Source organism: Argopecten irradians, chromosome 9 (genome assembly GCF_041381155.1).
Source record: "Argopecten irradians isolate NY chromosome 9, Ai_NY, whole genome shotgun sequence".
Taxonomy (NCBI): domain Eukaryota; kingdom Metazoa; phylum Mollusca; class Bivalvia; order Pectinida; family Pectinidae; genus Argopecten; species Argopecten irradians.
This window is the reverse complement of record NC_091142.1, coordinates 42407480-42423307: the sequence shown is the minus strand read 5'-3', so window position 1 is coordinate 42423307 and position 15828 is coordinate 42407480. Positions and strand designations below refer to the sequence as shown.

Sequence of the window (15828 nt, the reverse complement as noted above, 5' to 3'; positions counted from 1 at the left end):
TTGACGGAGGTGTCTGTAGAGGTAACTATACGTGTAACATGTCAGACAGGTGTGATGTATGTATGAAGGGATATCACCTTGACGGAGGGTTCTGTAGAGGTCACTACACGTGTAACATGTCAGACAGGTGTGATGTATGTATGGAGGGATATCACCTTGACGGAATGGTCTGTAGAGGTAACTATACGTGTAACATGTCAGACAGGTGTGATGTATGTATGGAGGGATATCACCTTGACGGAGGTGTCTGTAGAGGTAACTATACGTGTAACATGTCAGACAGGTGTGGTGTATGTATGGAGGGATATCACCTTGACGGAGGGGTCTGTAGAGGTAACTATATGTATAACATGTCAGACAGGTGTGATGTATGTATGGAGGGATATCACCTTGACGGAGAGGTCTGTAGAGGTAACTATACGTGTAACATGTCAGACAGGTGTGATGTATGTATGGAGGGATATCACCTTGACCTAGGGTTCTGTAGAGGTCACTACACGTGTAACATGTCAGACAGGTGTGATGTATGTATGGAGGGATATCACCTTGACGGAATGGTCTGTAGAGGTAACTATACGTGTAACATGTCAGACAGGTGTGAAATATGTATGGAGGGATATCACCTTGATGGAGGGTTCTGTAGATGTAACTATACGTGTAACATGTCAGACAGGTGTGAAATATGTATGGAGGGATATCACCTTGATGGAGGTGTCTGTAGAGGTAACGATACGTGTAACTTGTCAGACAGGTGTGATGTATGTATGGAGGGATATCACCTTGACCTAGGGTTCTGTAGAGGTCACTACACGTGTAACATGTCAGACAGGTGTGATGTATGTATGGAGGGATATCACCTTGACGGAATGGTCTGTAGAGGTAACTATACGTGTAACATGTCAGACAGGTGTGAAATATGTATGGAGGGATATCACCTTGATGGAGGGTTCTGTAGATGTAACTATACGTGTAACATGTCAGACAGGTGTGAAATATGTATGGAGGGATATCACCTTGATGGAGGTGTCTGTAGAGGTAACGATACGTGTAACTTGTCAGACAGGTGTGATGTATGTATGGAGGGATATCACCTTGACGGAGGGGTCTGCAGAGGTAACTATATGTATAACATGTCAGACAGGTGTGATGTATGTATGGAGGGATATCACCTTGACGGAGAGGTCTGTAGAGGTAACTATACGTGTAAAATGTCAGACAGGTGTGATGTATGTATGGAGGGATATCACTTTGACAGAGGGTTCTGTAGAGGTCACTACACGTGTAACATGTCAGACAGGTGTGATGTATGTATGGAGGGATATCACCTTGACGGAGGGTTCTGTAGAGGTCACTACACGTGTAACATGTCAGACAGGTGTGATGTATGTATGGAGGGATATCACCTTGACGGAATGGTCTGTAGAGGTAACTATACGTGTAACATGTCAGACAGGTGTGAAATATGTATGGAGGGATATCACCTTGACGGAGGTGTCTGTAGAGGTAACGATACGTGTAACATGTCAGACAGGTGTGATGTATGTATGGAGGGATATCAACTTGACGGAGGGGTCTGTAGAGGTAACTATATGTATAACATGTCAGACAGGTGTGATGTATGTATGGAGGGATATCACCTTGACGAAGGGGTCTGTAGAGGTCACTATATGTATAACATGTCAGACAGGTGTGATGTATGTATGGAGGGATATCACTTTGACGGAGGGTTCTGTAGAGGTCACTACCCGTGTAACATGTCAGAAAGGTGTGATGTATATATGGAGGGATATCAACTTGACGGAGGGATTTGTAGAGGTAACTACGTGTAACATGTCAGACAGGTGTGATGTATGTATGGAGGGATATCACCTTGACGGAGGGGTCTGTAGAGGTACTGTACGTGTAACGTGTCAGACAGGTGTGATGTATATATATGGAGGGATATCACCTTGACGGAATGGTCTGTAGAGGTAACTATACGTGTAACATATCAGATAGGTGTGATGTATGTATGGAGGGATATCACCTTGACGGAATGGTCTGTAGAGGTAACTATACGTGAAACATGTCAGACAGGTGTGATGTGTATATGGAGGGATATCACTTTGACGGAGGGGTCTGTAGAGGTAACTATACGTGTAACATGTCAGACAGGTGTGATGTATGTATGGAGGGATATCACCTTGACGGAGAGGTCTGTAGAGGTAATTATACGTGTAATATGTCAGACAGGTGTGATGCGTATGTATGGAGGGATATCACCTTGACGGAGGAGTCTGTAGAGGTAACTATACGTGTAACATGTCAGACAGGTGTGATGTGTGTATGGTGGGATATCACCTTAGAGGAGTCTGTAGAGGTAACGATACATGTTACATACCAGGTTGACAGATCTTATGTATGTTAGTAGGGATATTCTTGTCTTGAACCCTCCGAACAGTAGTTTTATTTGGAATAAAAATGTTTCCAGACATGATTATGATACAGACAATAGTCGTTGTAATCATTGTTAGTGGGAAAGATTTTTTGGATTATTAACCAACTTTTCATCATAACAAAGTCATAGTCATAGTCGTTATAATCAATGAGCATTTAAATACTGTAAGCTAATTTGAAATGTAGACAATGTAACTTAAGATCGCGTTAGTCATACATGTCAGTTTAGGTATTGGTGGTTACATTATGTATTTGTGAGCGAGGTTGGATTGCATCCCCTTAACACACGTTGAGGAAAGATCATAAAAAATCACAACTTCAAAATGCGGGTAAAGCGTTTATACTTTTTCCCGAATAATCACAGAAATATGCTTTCTAGTTTCGACACTTTTCGTGTTCACAGCCACATACAGTGTAGTTTTTTCAAACTGCAATATGAAATGGACAAAATACTACGCAGCAACGTTTACACAATTAGGGTTAAAGAATGTTCGGGTAAAATGAATTCATATGAAGCTCTTAAAGCATCAGAATTACAAACATGAACTATTATTGATATCGACGGTGCGGTTAAGAAATATAGAGCACTGCAACATACTTGAGATAACTAGCAAAAAGAGCATACATTGATCAAGGCCACCATACCAATTACCAGTTATTTGTCGTAAAAATCCTTAAAACTGTACTCCCAATAAACCGTAGAGGTATGATTCACAATAGGCAATAGCCGTGGTTAGATTTTCGATGAAACCATGTATTTACTAACATATTGAAGCATGACATAATCCGATAACATGATGCCTTTACTAGGGGACCAGTGGACGATATCTGTTTACATTGCCACGATGGACAACTCGGGATCACACGACGCCCTCTATATGGATGTGGGGAGTACAGGTTCTAATATCACAGAGATCAGCCTTGGCAACGACTTCGTGAAGGGAGAGACAAGACAACGTATGTATGAACGGAACTTCGGCGTCATCAACCAGATCAGGCTTTACCAGACAGGAGACGATGGGATACGTGTACGAAAGGTAAGGTGATACCAGGCTTTACCAGACAGGAGTGGATGAGATACGTGTACGGAAGGTAAGGTGATATCAGGCTATACCAGACAGGGAATGATGGGATACGTGCACGGGAGGTAAAGTGATATCAAACTTAACCAGACAGGGGAGGATTGGATACGGGTACGAAAGGTAAGGTGGTATCAAACTTTACCAGACAGGGGCTGATGGGATACATGTACGAAAGGTAAGGCGATATCAGGCTTTTCCAGACAGGAGATGATGGGACACGTGTACGGGAGGTAAGGTGATATAAACAAGTAAGAAAGGTGTTCCATTATAATGGCTATTATCCTTACCTTAGTCATTGGAAGTCATCGTAATGATTATAATGGTTACAAAACTAGAAAAATACCAAAAAATATTATTGCTATATATATCATTAAAACGCATTCATTAGTCTATCAATCAAATGTAGTTAGAAGTAGTATAAGAACTATGAGATCTACGGGAAGAAAACTATAAAAAAAAAAAACTTCTGATATTTAAAAACGATCACATTTAGGTTACAATGGAGGATATTTACGGTCGTGTGTACACATTCGTCTGTAACTGTTGGATACAAACAGACCAGCCGGCAGACGACAGCAAAGCGTCATGGATTCTCCAACCGGAAAGTAAGTAATAATACTCTTAATGCTTTCGTTGTCTTTGTCTTTCAAGTTGTTATATGAAAGCAACAAAGACAATATTGGCTCATCGAAAAAGAAAGTACTCTATGTATTCAGGGGGTACATTAATTTCTAGTTATTCGATAGTATCATCACATTTGATAAATTTTAGGTGTAGTATCTCATTTTGAATATTTTAGGGAACTGATTCATCTCTAGTATTTAATTTGTTATCTTCCAAGTCACAGTATTTCAGGTTTGCAATAGGAGAGTCAAGGTACGATGTATATTCGGAATATAGTGTGATATTTTTTTCTTCTCATGCAAGCTTGAAGAAAGAAATTGACATGTAATATTCCTTTTTCAGTCACATGAAACACATTTACTTTTATGTACTGTCCTTCGCTAGTTACAGGCTCACTTTAAAGATTCTACTTTATTGATGTGGTAGCGGTTTTTCTATAATATTCATTTAACTTCAGCCAAAAGGATGTATGCCATGTAGGACCTATTTTCTTCTGATGTGTGTTTCTGTCTATTTTTTCGTTAGGCTTACTTGCAAGATTTGCTTGTATTTTTTTTCTTATGTATCGTTATTGTTATATAAATATCGATGTCAATAATGTCAAGATTTCTCATTTCATATTAGTGGATCCCGATTATTATTATGACATTGATATAAGTTTACTGTTTTCTTCCAGTGGTCTAGGTGACGTTGGGAAGTGGAAAGGGCCGCTGTGTTTGCACATCAATGCGCAACTAAAGGTTACAGAGAACAACTCATGGACAAATATTAATCGAGTTCCGTTTTGTGCCATACAGTAAAGAACTAATATATTATCTACATTTTAACGCTTTTGCTTTTTGAAGTGCTGTACTTATTTTCTGTTAAGTACGTAGTGTCCTATTTTTTGATGGTAGGTTCTATAAACTAAAGTTTACTATTTTTATTTTAAAGTATGTATTCGTGGATTTATATAAATGTGATATAGCTTAAGATATAATCGGAAAAATGAGCGGAAATAAATTGTACGCAAAAAACGGCTTGTATACATACATTAATTGATGTCTGTACTGTAAGGGCAGTTAGAATATATACATGTTTTATGCTTATCTGGTATAAGAGACTTGCTAATTAGACCTATAAAACACAAAGTAACTTCATAAGTTCCCAGTGCAATACACATTATTTCCGTAAACTGTATTGAAAATATTTTTAGATCAATTTCAAGGCATTAATACATACGGTTAAGTTACATTTTGTCTACAATGTTGAAGCCATTTATTACATTCAGTTTACTTAAACATGATAATCAAATCAATAAATTTCGAAATTAATGATTTTACTAGAAAGTGTCTTGGTTAATAAAAACATCAGTTTGTACCCACTTTAAAACAACTATACTCCACTGGTGGGGTTGCAAAATCTGCCCACGTCCCGATTATTTTTTTTCCCAATTTTGCAGTGTTATAGGTCTAGGTATATTACTACTTTATATATACTGTTTATCTATTTTGCCTTTTTCAAAAGGCATGAAGGGTCTGAAATGACATTACTGAGGGTGTGTGAAAATAAAATTTCAAAGGCTGAAATGTAGATGATTTTCGGTGAATGTAAAATCAAAATTGACCATAGTTACCGTAAAAAACAACAATTAGTGATAGAATTAACATACAAACTATCATATATTCTAAAAAAATAATGCATTTTTATTCCTGTATTTTCCATAAGAGTACAAAAAAGCTTAACAACTAGATATGTTAATCGTTTCTTTCTTCATATCAGAAATCAAATAATAATTGGAAAGAGATGCATTTTCGTTAGTAAATAAAACTCAAAAGATACAGATTAAAATTATCACTTCCTCCTCGGTAGATACATGTACAACTATTTGCAATTGAATTTATGTAAATAAAAGAGCGAAAAAAACTTCATTTTATTTTCATATAAAGCACGTTTAAACTGAAAAGAATATCAACACTACAAAGACAATAATCGTAAATTTTGACAAATTAGGACACTTTATTTTTTTACCATGATGATAAAAAAAGTATTTAAAACTGTTACTATCCTATTCGACATACCTCATAACCCATATGTACCAATTTTCATTATATATCTTAAAATATCTAAATTTCAACCAATCAGAGTCGCTCATTTTGTTACCATGGAAACCAAACAATAAGTGTTACTTTGTTAATCAGCATACTTTTTATTTTTTTTTATTTTTTATTTTTTGATATCACATTCATATGTCATACACAATTTTAACTACAATAAAAAGAGCTTAATCTATAAAGAGTGAGCTTATTTGTACACAAGAGGTCTACATTATTTACATGAAAGATATAGCAATGTAAGCAAAATTGGTTGAAAAACAAAACACGGTCTTAGTTAGCAATATGGTTAAAGGAGAACACTTATTATTTACGGTAATTTATTGACACTATTTGCTAAGTAAATCTAAAATGTGAAAATAAAAGTTTTTCATGAATATCAATATATGTAAAGAAACAACATTCAAAATACTTTCAGGAAAAAAAGAGAGAAATATTACATAATACCAATATTTTCAATGTAATTCCATCCATGCATAACCAGCTATAATATATTGTAATATTGGAGTTTAATAGAAAAACAATGAAGAACAACTCTATTTAATGACATTGCCGTATTAGTTATAACATCATAAACTAATGCCAATTTCATTACTTTAATAATTACTCTCAAAGTCTGCCAATAAAATTCCACTTTTGATTTATAGTAATTTGTTTATGATTTGAATAAATGTGTAGCCCATACATTTCTACATTTCTATAATGAAAAATATGTGTTTTCCATTCTATAATTTGAGGGATTTTCTTTTTCGATTTACACATGTATACATAATATTTTATCATTAGGAATAAAAAATTGATCACATTTTCATATTCATTGTCCAAAATTCCAAGAAACATAATAATTGGAGTCCTAGGCACTTAATTTTGTTCTTAAAAGGTATAAGAAGATGATAAAAATGATTGTACATGATAGCATTCCCAAAACAGGTGCATTAAAGTTTCTCTTCCCTCTTCGCAAAACGTGCACCTTTCCGTCTCGCTCATTTTAATTTGCATTAATTTGTTATTTGTATATACTATTATATGAAGAAGTTTAAATTGAAAATTTTGCAATATTGTGTCGTCTTTAATATATCTTGGAATAAGGTAAAACTTAGACCAAGACTCTTTGGGAATAATGACATGTAACATGTCCTGCCAGGAATCTTGACTCTTTTTTGGTATCTCTGTAACTTTTGTCAGTAAACATTTATAAAAAAATGTAACCTTTTCATGACTTATTTAGCATTGAATATGTTTAAATGGTTTCATGTCCAGTGGTGTATTATTTTGGTACAAAATATGTTTCTAAGATCTAGGTATTCCATTCAAAATTCCATAAAATTCAATAAAATTAATATTCAAATTAAATTTCCTGCAAAAGTTATTGTATGACAGAAATTCATTATTTTCAACAAAGTCTCCAATAAAATATAAACCTTTTTCACACCATTGTTTGTATAATATTGTTATCAATTTTTATGTAATTATTATACCAGATCGGTTGAGATGCAACTTTGCCAGGGGTTGTGGGGAGTTCATCACCAGACAGATCTGCCAAAATGTTTATAATCTTTTTCCAGAAAATGTTTAGGGAATTTGAAATTCTTAAAAGACCTTCTCTCTTCTTTTTGAAAATTTTATTTCCACCATTAGTTTCAATTTTATCCCTAAACAGTGTTTTCCAAGGGGAGGAATTCAATGGATCAAGTAATTTTTTCATCCAACACATTTTTAAAGCATGACAAAAAGACACAATATGTGGTACTCGAAGACCTCCTTCATCATAATCGCCATACATAACAGTGCGCTTTACTTTGTCAGTCTTTTCATTCCATAAAAATTCAAAAAACATTTTTGTAATTCACTAATAATTTCTTTGGGAGTCTCTGGTAAGACAGTAAAAGTTTGAATAAAAATGGGTAATGCTAATGATTTTATAATAGTTACCCTCCCTATATACGTGAGGTTTCTGAATGACCAATCTTTTAAAAGTTTTTTAACAGCTGTTAACTTTTGTCTAAAATTATCTTCAAAAATATTTACCGACTGAAGGTTATAAGATATATACCTAATAGTTTGAATTTACCTGAATGGTTCCAACTCAAATTCCTTTCTGCAAGGATTTCCTCACCACAACCCCGTTTTGCCCCAATCCAAATTGCTTGTGTTTTTTCAACATTTATTCTAAGGCCAGAAATATTACCAAAATCATTCAAATTTCAAGTAGACAATTTAAGGAGTTTGGATCTTCAGATAAAGTAAAAGACGTGTCATCTGCAAATTGGTTTATCAAGTATTCTGAGTTATTTATTTTGAAACCATTTATGTTCGGATTCATTTTAATTGCTGAACTTAAAATGTCAACACATATGATGAAAATACATGGACTAATAGGGTCACCTTGTCAAACTCCACGGCAAACATTAAAAAAATGGAACAGTGCCCATTATTCAATACACAACATGAATTATCATTATAAAACGTTTTTTATCCATTTTATAAAAGATGGACCAAACCCATAAAAGTTAAGTGTTTTAAAAATAAAATCAAACTCTAAAGAATCAAAAGGTTTTTTTTTCAAAATCAATTAGTAGCAATAAACCTGGAATATTGTTCTTCTCTGTATTCTCTATTATATCATATATAAGTCGTGTACATTCGCCAATATATCTATCTTTGAGGAAGCCCTTTTGTGTTTCACTTATGATACTGTCTAAAACTGTTTTAATTCTATTCGAAATAACTGAGGAAGCTTTATAATCTACATCCAATAAAGTTATAGGCCTCTGATTTTTCACATATAATTTAGATTTACCTTCTTTTGGAATACATGTAATCAGACCATGGCGTTGTGATATAGAATGTATTCCCTCGTCATAAGCTTGATTAAGAGAATTAATTAAAAAACTGTTGATATCAGCCCAAAAGAATTTGTAAAACTCAACAGTAAATCCATCTATTCCAGGTGACTTATTGTTATTCATATTTTTTAGTGATTTCAGACATTCCTGGTAATTTATTTCCCCCTCTAATTTACTACTTTGTTCATTGGTTGATTTATTTATGAAAGGATTTTCATCATCATTAAATGTTTCATTATAAACAGTATTATCACTGACATATGAACTGGAATATAGTGATTGATAATTTTTTTTTTTGCTCTTCTAAAATATCTTGTATGTTTGTAATTTCCTCACCTGTTTCTATAATTAGCTTCGGGATTAACTTTTCTTGATGATGCCTTTTTTCTAAATTGCAAAAAAACACTGGAACTTCTCTCACCTTCAATTTTCCATCTTGGTTTTGCTCTCAGTATAATGACCTTGTATTCTCTTATCAATTTCAACTCATTTTCTACTTCTTCAATTTTATTTAGGTTCCTATTTTCCTCTTGCTGTAATTTCCCTGATTTTAACTCTAGTTAATTTTCTAATTTATCCCTTTCACGCTTTTTGAATGTTGAGTAGGCAATAGTTTTTCCTCTAATCATTAATTTTAAAATTTCCCAAAATAGTTGATCACTTATTGATAAAGATACATTGTTAGTTTTCTTCTTCAAGATTAATAGCATATTGTTCGACAGTATCCCTAGTACAACTTTTGACAAGATTTACATATTCAATATCATTTAGTAAACTGTTATTGAACTTCCATGTTCCTTTTACTTTAGGCTGGTCAATGAATTTTATGATTAAAGACATTGGCGAGTGATCAGATCTATAACTTGTACCAATATCAGTTTTACATACAAAGGGAATTAAATTTGATGAAATAAAAAAATAGTCAAGCCTAGCTTGTTTTCTGTGGGGACCGTGCCATGTAAATAAGATTTATCATGATTATGCTCCCTCCATATATTTACTAAATCAAATTTTTCAATCATTGATACAATTTCCTTTTGGTTTTTTTCATTATTCCTATTTACATAATTGTTTGTGTCAGTTGTATAATTCTGTGGTACATTCCAGTCCCCTCCTAAAATTACAGATGTATTTTCACGAAGAAGAAGTTGCTTTGATAGAAATTATATAATTCACAATTTGTTTCGTTGGGGCCATAGACTGCCACTAGTGTCAATTTTTTATTACTTGAGGTGATTTTTATATCTAACATAATAGTATTACCTGTCCTATCTTTTGTTATTGATAAAAGTTTATAGTTAAATGTATTATTAAAAAGTATAGCAACACCGCGGCTCATTGATGTGTATGACTTGAACCAAGCTTCATAACCCCATTCAGATTTCCATTTTTTCTCTATTTCTGTTTTAGAATGAGTATCAATTAAAAAATGATATCGTAAGTATTTTTTATACTTTTCGAAATTTTTACGTCTTTTTACTGGATCTGAAGATAAACCCCTACAATTTACACTACATATTTTCAAACCCTCACCTGCAAAACATTAACAATAGGTAATAAATATTGTTTTCAAAAATATACATTAATTCAGTGTGTATTTCAAAGCTCCTACATTTTGATGTAGACATTATGTACAACAATCTTTAATTGGCATGACAGAAACATAAAATATGACTAATTTTACATGTAAAAAACAACCCATTTCCCACCCAAAAAGAAAATACAATATTGCTTTAGTATATATAATGAGACAAAAAAGACAATTTTCTGTCTCCTTTTCACTAAACATAAAACACCTTGCTCCATACAAAAAAAAAAAAAAAAAAAAAAAAGACTGAGGGAAAAATATGCAAAGGGAAAAGCGTCTTATAAATATGCAATAATATTTGTACATGTGCATTTTAGGTACATATGTATAGACAAAAGAAGTAAAAAAACAAAAAAACAAAAACAACACAAAACAAACAAACAAGAAAACCAAGTAGGTAATCGATAAAGTTATTTTTTTCTATTTATAAGCCCTACTTTTTACCCCAGTCAGGATATGAAGAAAACATATTAATACGCCACGACAAGACAGTTTGAGACAAACCCTAAAGTATACCCGTACTATATGCTGTGCAGTATCTACAGAAAAGGAGATGAAAACAATGATTTCAATCGGGCAATATCACATTGAGTGTGACACACTCTATTGTAACTTAAAACAATTGAACAGTTATCTTGATTGTTTAATTACATTCTAAAAGAAGTTGTAAAACAGAACAGACAGTTTATCCAAAATCAAACACTTACTTTAATATCGATGGCCTAGCCTATCATGGTATCGATATCGTCGTCTGCCATCTAAGAAAACCGGAAGTTGTCGCACAACATAGGGCGAGACAAAATTACGAATAGGACTTAATTTTACGGATACAAAAAACCAACAGATCTACCAATATATTTTACGCTGTTCGGACTTTGTGTACTGGTGCAGTGCATATGAAAAACTATATGATATTAAAGGGGAAAAAAGTGTAATACATTCAGAAGGAACATTATGTTCAGATTAGTACCTTTCTTATTTTCATAAAAACTCACATCAGTCCGAAGTGAAGCGACGAGGTCGCACTAATGTACCACTGACGATATCGGGTAAACAAAAGCGACGGGAATGTAACACTTCCCGCGCTTTTTTTATTACAGTATATGATTATTACATAAATGTCTAAAGAATTGAATAATTGTGAGAAAACCGTTTTCTCTTTGCATTTTAACATGTTACAAGAAATAATATAATTGAAAGTCACATATATGTTCATATTAAACATATATTCACATATTTTCTTGTTAAAATGTAAGATCGTAGCGAGACATTTTGTAGATCTTGTTATTATACCATTCATCCGCAAGACAAATATAAGAGAGACCCTCTATATATAGATATGATTCTAATTCATACCTTTTCATATGTGTGCCAACACGCTTTTATTTATACTATCATATCTTAAGGGGGAGCAGCATGTTCATGTAATTACATACAGTACGTATTTTAAAGAAGATAAAGAAAAAAAAAAAAACAACAACATATATTTCCCTAGTTTCTGTATAAGTTTGCACAGTCGCCTGTTTGCACTAAAAAATAAAAAGTAAAGGGGAAAAAAGAAGGAAAAAAAGCAAAACACTACTAGTGATAAGAGGCAGTTCAGGTCTATAAACAGCATTTGCTTACACTATTAGGGAGGTCAGGTACTACACTAAAACCCGAGCCCCTGTGAAGTTCATAAGCCGCGTTCATGATATCGTCACGATAGAGTAAACTACTGAGTCTGATGATAATGTAACGACTATTTTCTGAACCTCCGGGGAGGCGATGGACAGCTGTTAGTAAAACATTCTTACAGAAGGAGTCACCCATTTTCAGTTGACCTGCCAGGAAATCCCTCACTACTTTCTCTGTGGCTCTTGGGGGTTCTCGTAATTCACCCTTCACTCCCCTAATTACTTAATTCTATTTGCGGCCCCACATATCCAACTTGATTCTCTCATTGTCTGCAGCAGCGATCTTATCCTCAATATTAGGGATTGTGGATTCATGGATAATCCTAATAGCGTCGTTTGTGTGCTCTGCAAACTGATCAAGGTTTGAGACCTTTTCCTTTAGGCTATTAACGTCGTCTCGAATTCCAGTAAGTTTCAAATGGAGTCTTGTAAAACACCTTTCGATATCCTCAAAATCCTTGCATGCGTATTCCCCCGCAACATCGGCCGTGTTGCCCGTAATATTCGGGACAGGCTTACCACCACTCCCGTTGGGAGACTCACCTTCAATGTCAATAGGTGAGTTGGCCTGGTCACTAAGTACACTTTTACCTGTACTGGCCATGTTATGTAATTTGTTACACGTGTACAAGGGTGAATATATAAAGTCAAATTACGACTCACATAAAACACAAAACTGGTAGCCCACAGTGATAGGTTTTCAATATTGTAGTCAATACGGTAATGTCATAAAGCGTGTCGACCCAAAATCCAGGCGCACAAATATAGTTTTAAGGTAGCAAATCAAGGAAATATTGGAGCACGGTGCAATCACCACCTCATCGACAGGCCATCAAACCGGTTGTTTGTTATTCAGCCTACTTTATTGCCCCTAGATAACAATTGTCACTTAAATCTGACAATACCTAAATTTCAACCAATCAGGGGCCTCCATTTTGTTACCGTGGCACACAATCTTTTTGAAAGTGATACCATGATATTCAACATACCTCATAACCCCTATATTTCCATTTTACTTTCAGTTTCCAGTTTGATCTATGTTAAACCATACAAGCGTATGGATATTTAACGTTTTCGCCGCGTCACGGACAATGTATACAGTGTATATATACTTACGCCTATAAATAACGGTCTTTGAAATACAACAATATTATCGTGGTGGCAAAATAACAAGTATTGAAAAATATTATCGTATAGTTTTCATTTGTTCGCTTGTTTCAAACCGTTTTGTGTTGAACTATATTCAGAAGCTGATGCTATGGCTGTTCCGTTTATTCAACTTGTTGACGTCATCACTAGCGCAAGCGGGAAATTCAAAAGATATACGTGTATAATTTTGAATTTGAATAATCGTAATGGAAATATAAGTAATAAACTGTTACCAGATTGGACATAGAGTTGATATGAAGCCCATTCGTCCGAAAGATAAATATACATGGCGCCCTAACGGGCGCGATTCTATTTATATTCCTTCCGGATGGGCTTCATATCAACTCTATGTCCAATCTGGTAACAGTTTATTGCTTAATTGTACCATTATTCCAGCAAATCAGGGGCCTCCATTTTGATACCATGACAACCAATATTTTTGAAACTGTTACCATTGTATTTAGCATTGAAAATTATTACTTTATGCTAATTTTCAGTTAAATTGGACTCTGGAATTTTAAACTAGAAATGTTTACCTGGGTGTTTTAACAAAACAAAATTATGTTACTATCTTGACTCGTTATACTTAAATCACCCAAAACATGTTTTCCAGATTTTAATTTTGAAACTAATTTACACATAGATAGAGAATGTCCTGAGTATTTCTACTTCAGGGCAAAATCGTGGACACCTCCTTTGATATGGTAAAATGAGGTAGCAAAGAGCAATATTTCGTTTTCCATTTTCCCAAAAAGTGTTATTTTGTGTTGCTAAAATTGTTATTTAAAACGAAATGTTTCGTCCAAAACTGAAAAAAATGACTCAAATATAAAATATACGACATATTCAAATGATTTATCAATAAAAAATGTAGAATTTTAAATTTGTGACAAAGGATGACCTATTTTTACACAGCTGTGAAGGTGGTTTTATTGAAAATGAACACGAAGATTCCAGGTACTTTGGACCATTTTAAAATCACAAAAGGAAAAAGTAGTTTTAATTCAAAGGGGCAACTAGTAGTACTTTCGATATGCAAAGTCTCAAAAAAAATTGTGTTGTGGGAAGTTTGCATGGAAATTTTAACATTAGCTTGATCACCACCTTTAACTACGACCATTAAAGAAAGTAGAACATGTTTAAAATTGTTGAGCTTGCGTTGTAAATATTCCTTCTTGTGTCTAATTTCATATAGATAATATCATGCCATTATTCCAATATTTACCCGCAATGCAAACAAATAAATGTATACTATACATCATTTGGTTTCACAGTTTTTTTCATTACAAAATGTGTATGATAAGCATGACAGTATGGGACCATATCATTGTCAATAATCGGAAGGATGGGAAACATATAAAAGGTTTTTGGCGATAACCTCAATTATGACTGCTAAAAAGTCGCCTAAGGTCTTTCAAACTGGCCGATAAATCTAATTGATATAAACTCGTAATTTTTTTCCTTTATCCTTAATTTTAGAGTAGCTGATTGCAAAAATAAACGTTGGTAATTAGTAAAATTAACATACATGAAATATACTTTAAATTTAATATCCTGAAAACTAATACATAAAGGATCCTTGCGTTGTGTCTGTACCTATATTTTCTGTGTTACTTAATAAAAATGCAAATGGAAATTGACAAAAGCTGTCAGTCATGTTTTTAAAACATACCAAAACCAGGTCAATATGTTATTTATTCTAACCGTCATTGACAAAAAATCCATACGTTGTATATTAATGAAACGGATACCAGGATTTGTAAATATATTGAAAAGTAATAAATAGGGGTTTGAGAGATGTTTTGTGCGCGATATATTCATCAAAGAGATGTCCAATTAGTTCTTTTTTTCGTTATTTTGTTCACATGCTATCTCACTGCATGAAAATGAATGCATAATGTAATAAAACTAATTTGACGAACTAAAGGGCTCTGTCATATATTCCAAAGGGTCGAAATGCCCTTACTTAAACGGACCATTGTACAACGTGTGATGTTGCAGTCCTTTATACATATCGGAAAAGATACCAGAAAAGCTTTGTTTTCTTCATGAAGCGGAGGTCAAAGATAAAATTCAATTATACTAGATGGCCAACTTAAATGTAAATAGAATGTTTATATGGTTCCCGTTGCCATCATTGCATTATCGTAAAATGCGAATCAATTTGTGATCTTATGTTGTTTTATCGTCCTCACATCTCCCCACTCATGGCCCTGCCTGCGTTTAGGATGTGTCAAATGCAACTGCTCTGAATTCTGTCCCTTGGCTGCGACACAGCATAGTTTATAAAAGTGGTAGTGTCCGACATTGCTTAACACTCCGCACAAATGAAGC

General features: G+C 34.0%; 1 protein-coding gene across 1 annotated transcript in view; it reads left to right on the top strand.

Annotated features, from left to right (window-relative positions):
• LOC138332375 (uncharacterized) overlaps nt 1-14755 on the top strand; it is a 34880-nt gene extending 20125 nt beyond the window's left edge. The window contains exons 12-14 of the mRNA XM_069280455.1: nt 3247-3473; nt 4012-4123; nt 4819-14755. Of these exons, the coding sequence (XP_069136556.1) occupies nt 3247-3473; nt 4012-4123; nt 4819-4826 (347 nt within the window). The 3' untranslated portion in view covers nt 4827-14755. The remainder of the gene's footprint in view (nt 1-3246; nt 3474-4011; nt 4124-4818) is intronic.
• The last annotated feature ends 1073 nt before the right edge of the window (nt 14756-15828 follow it).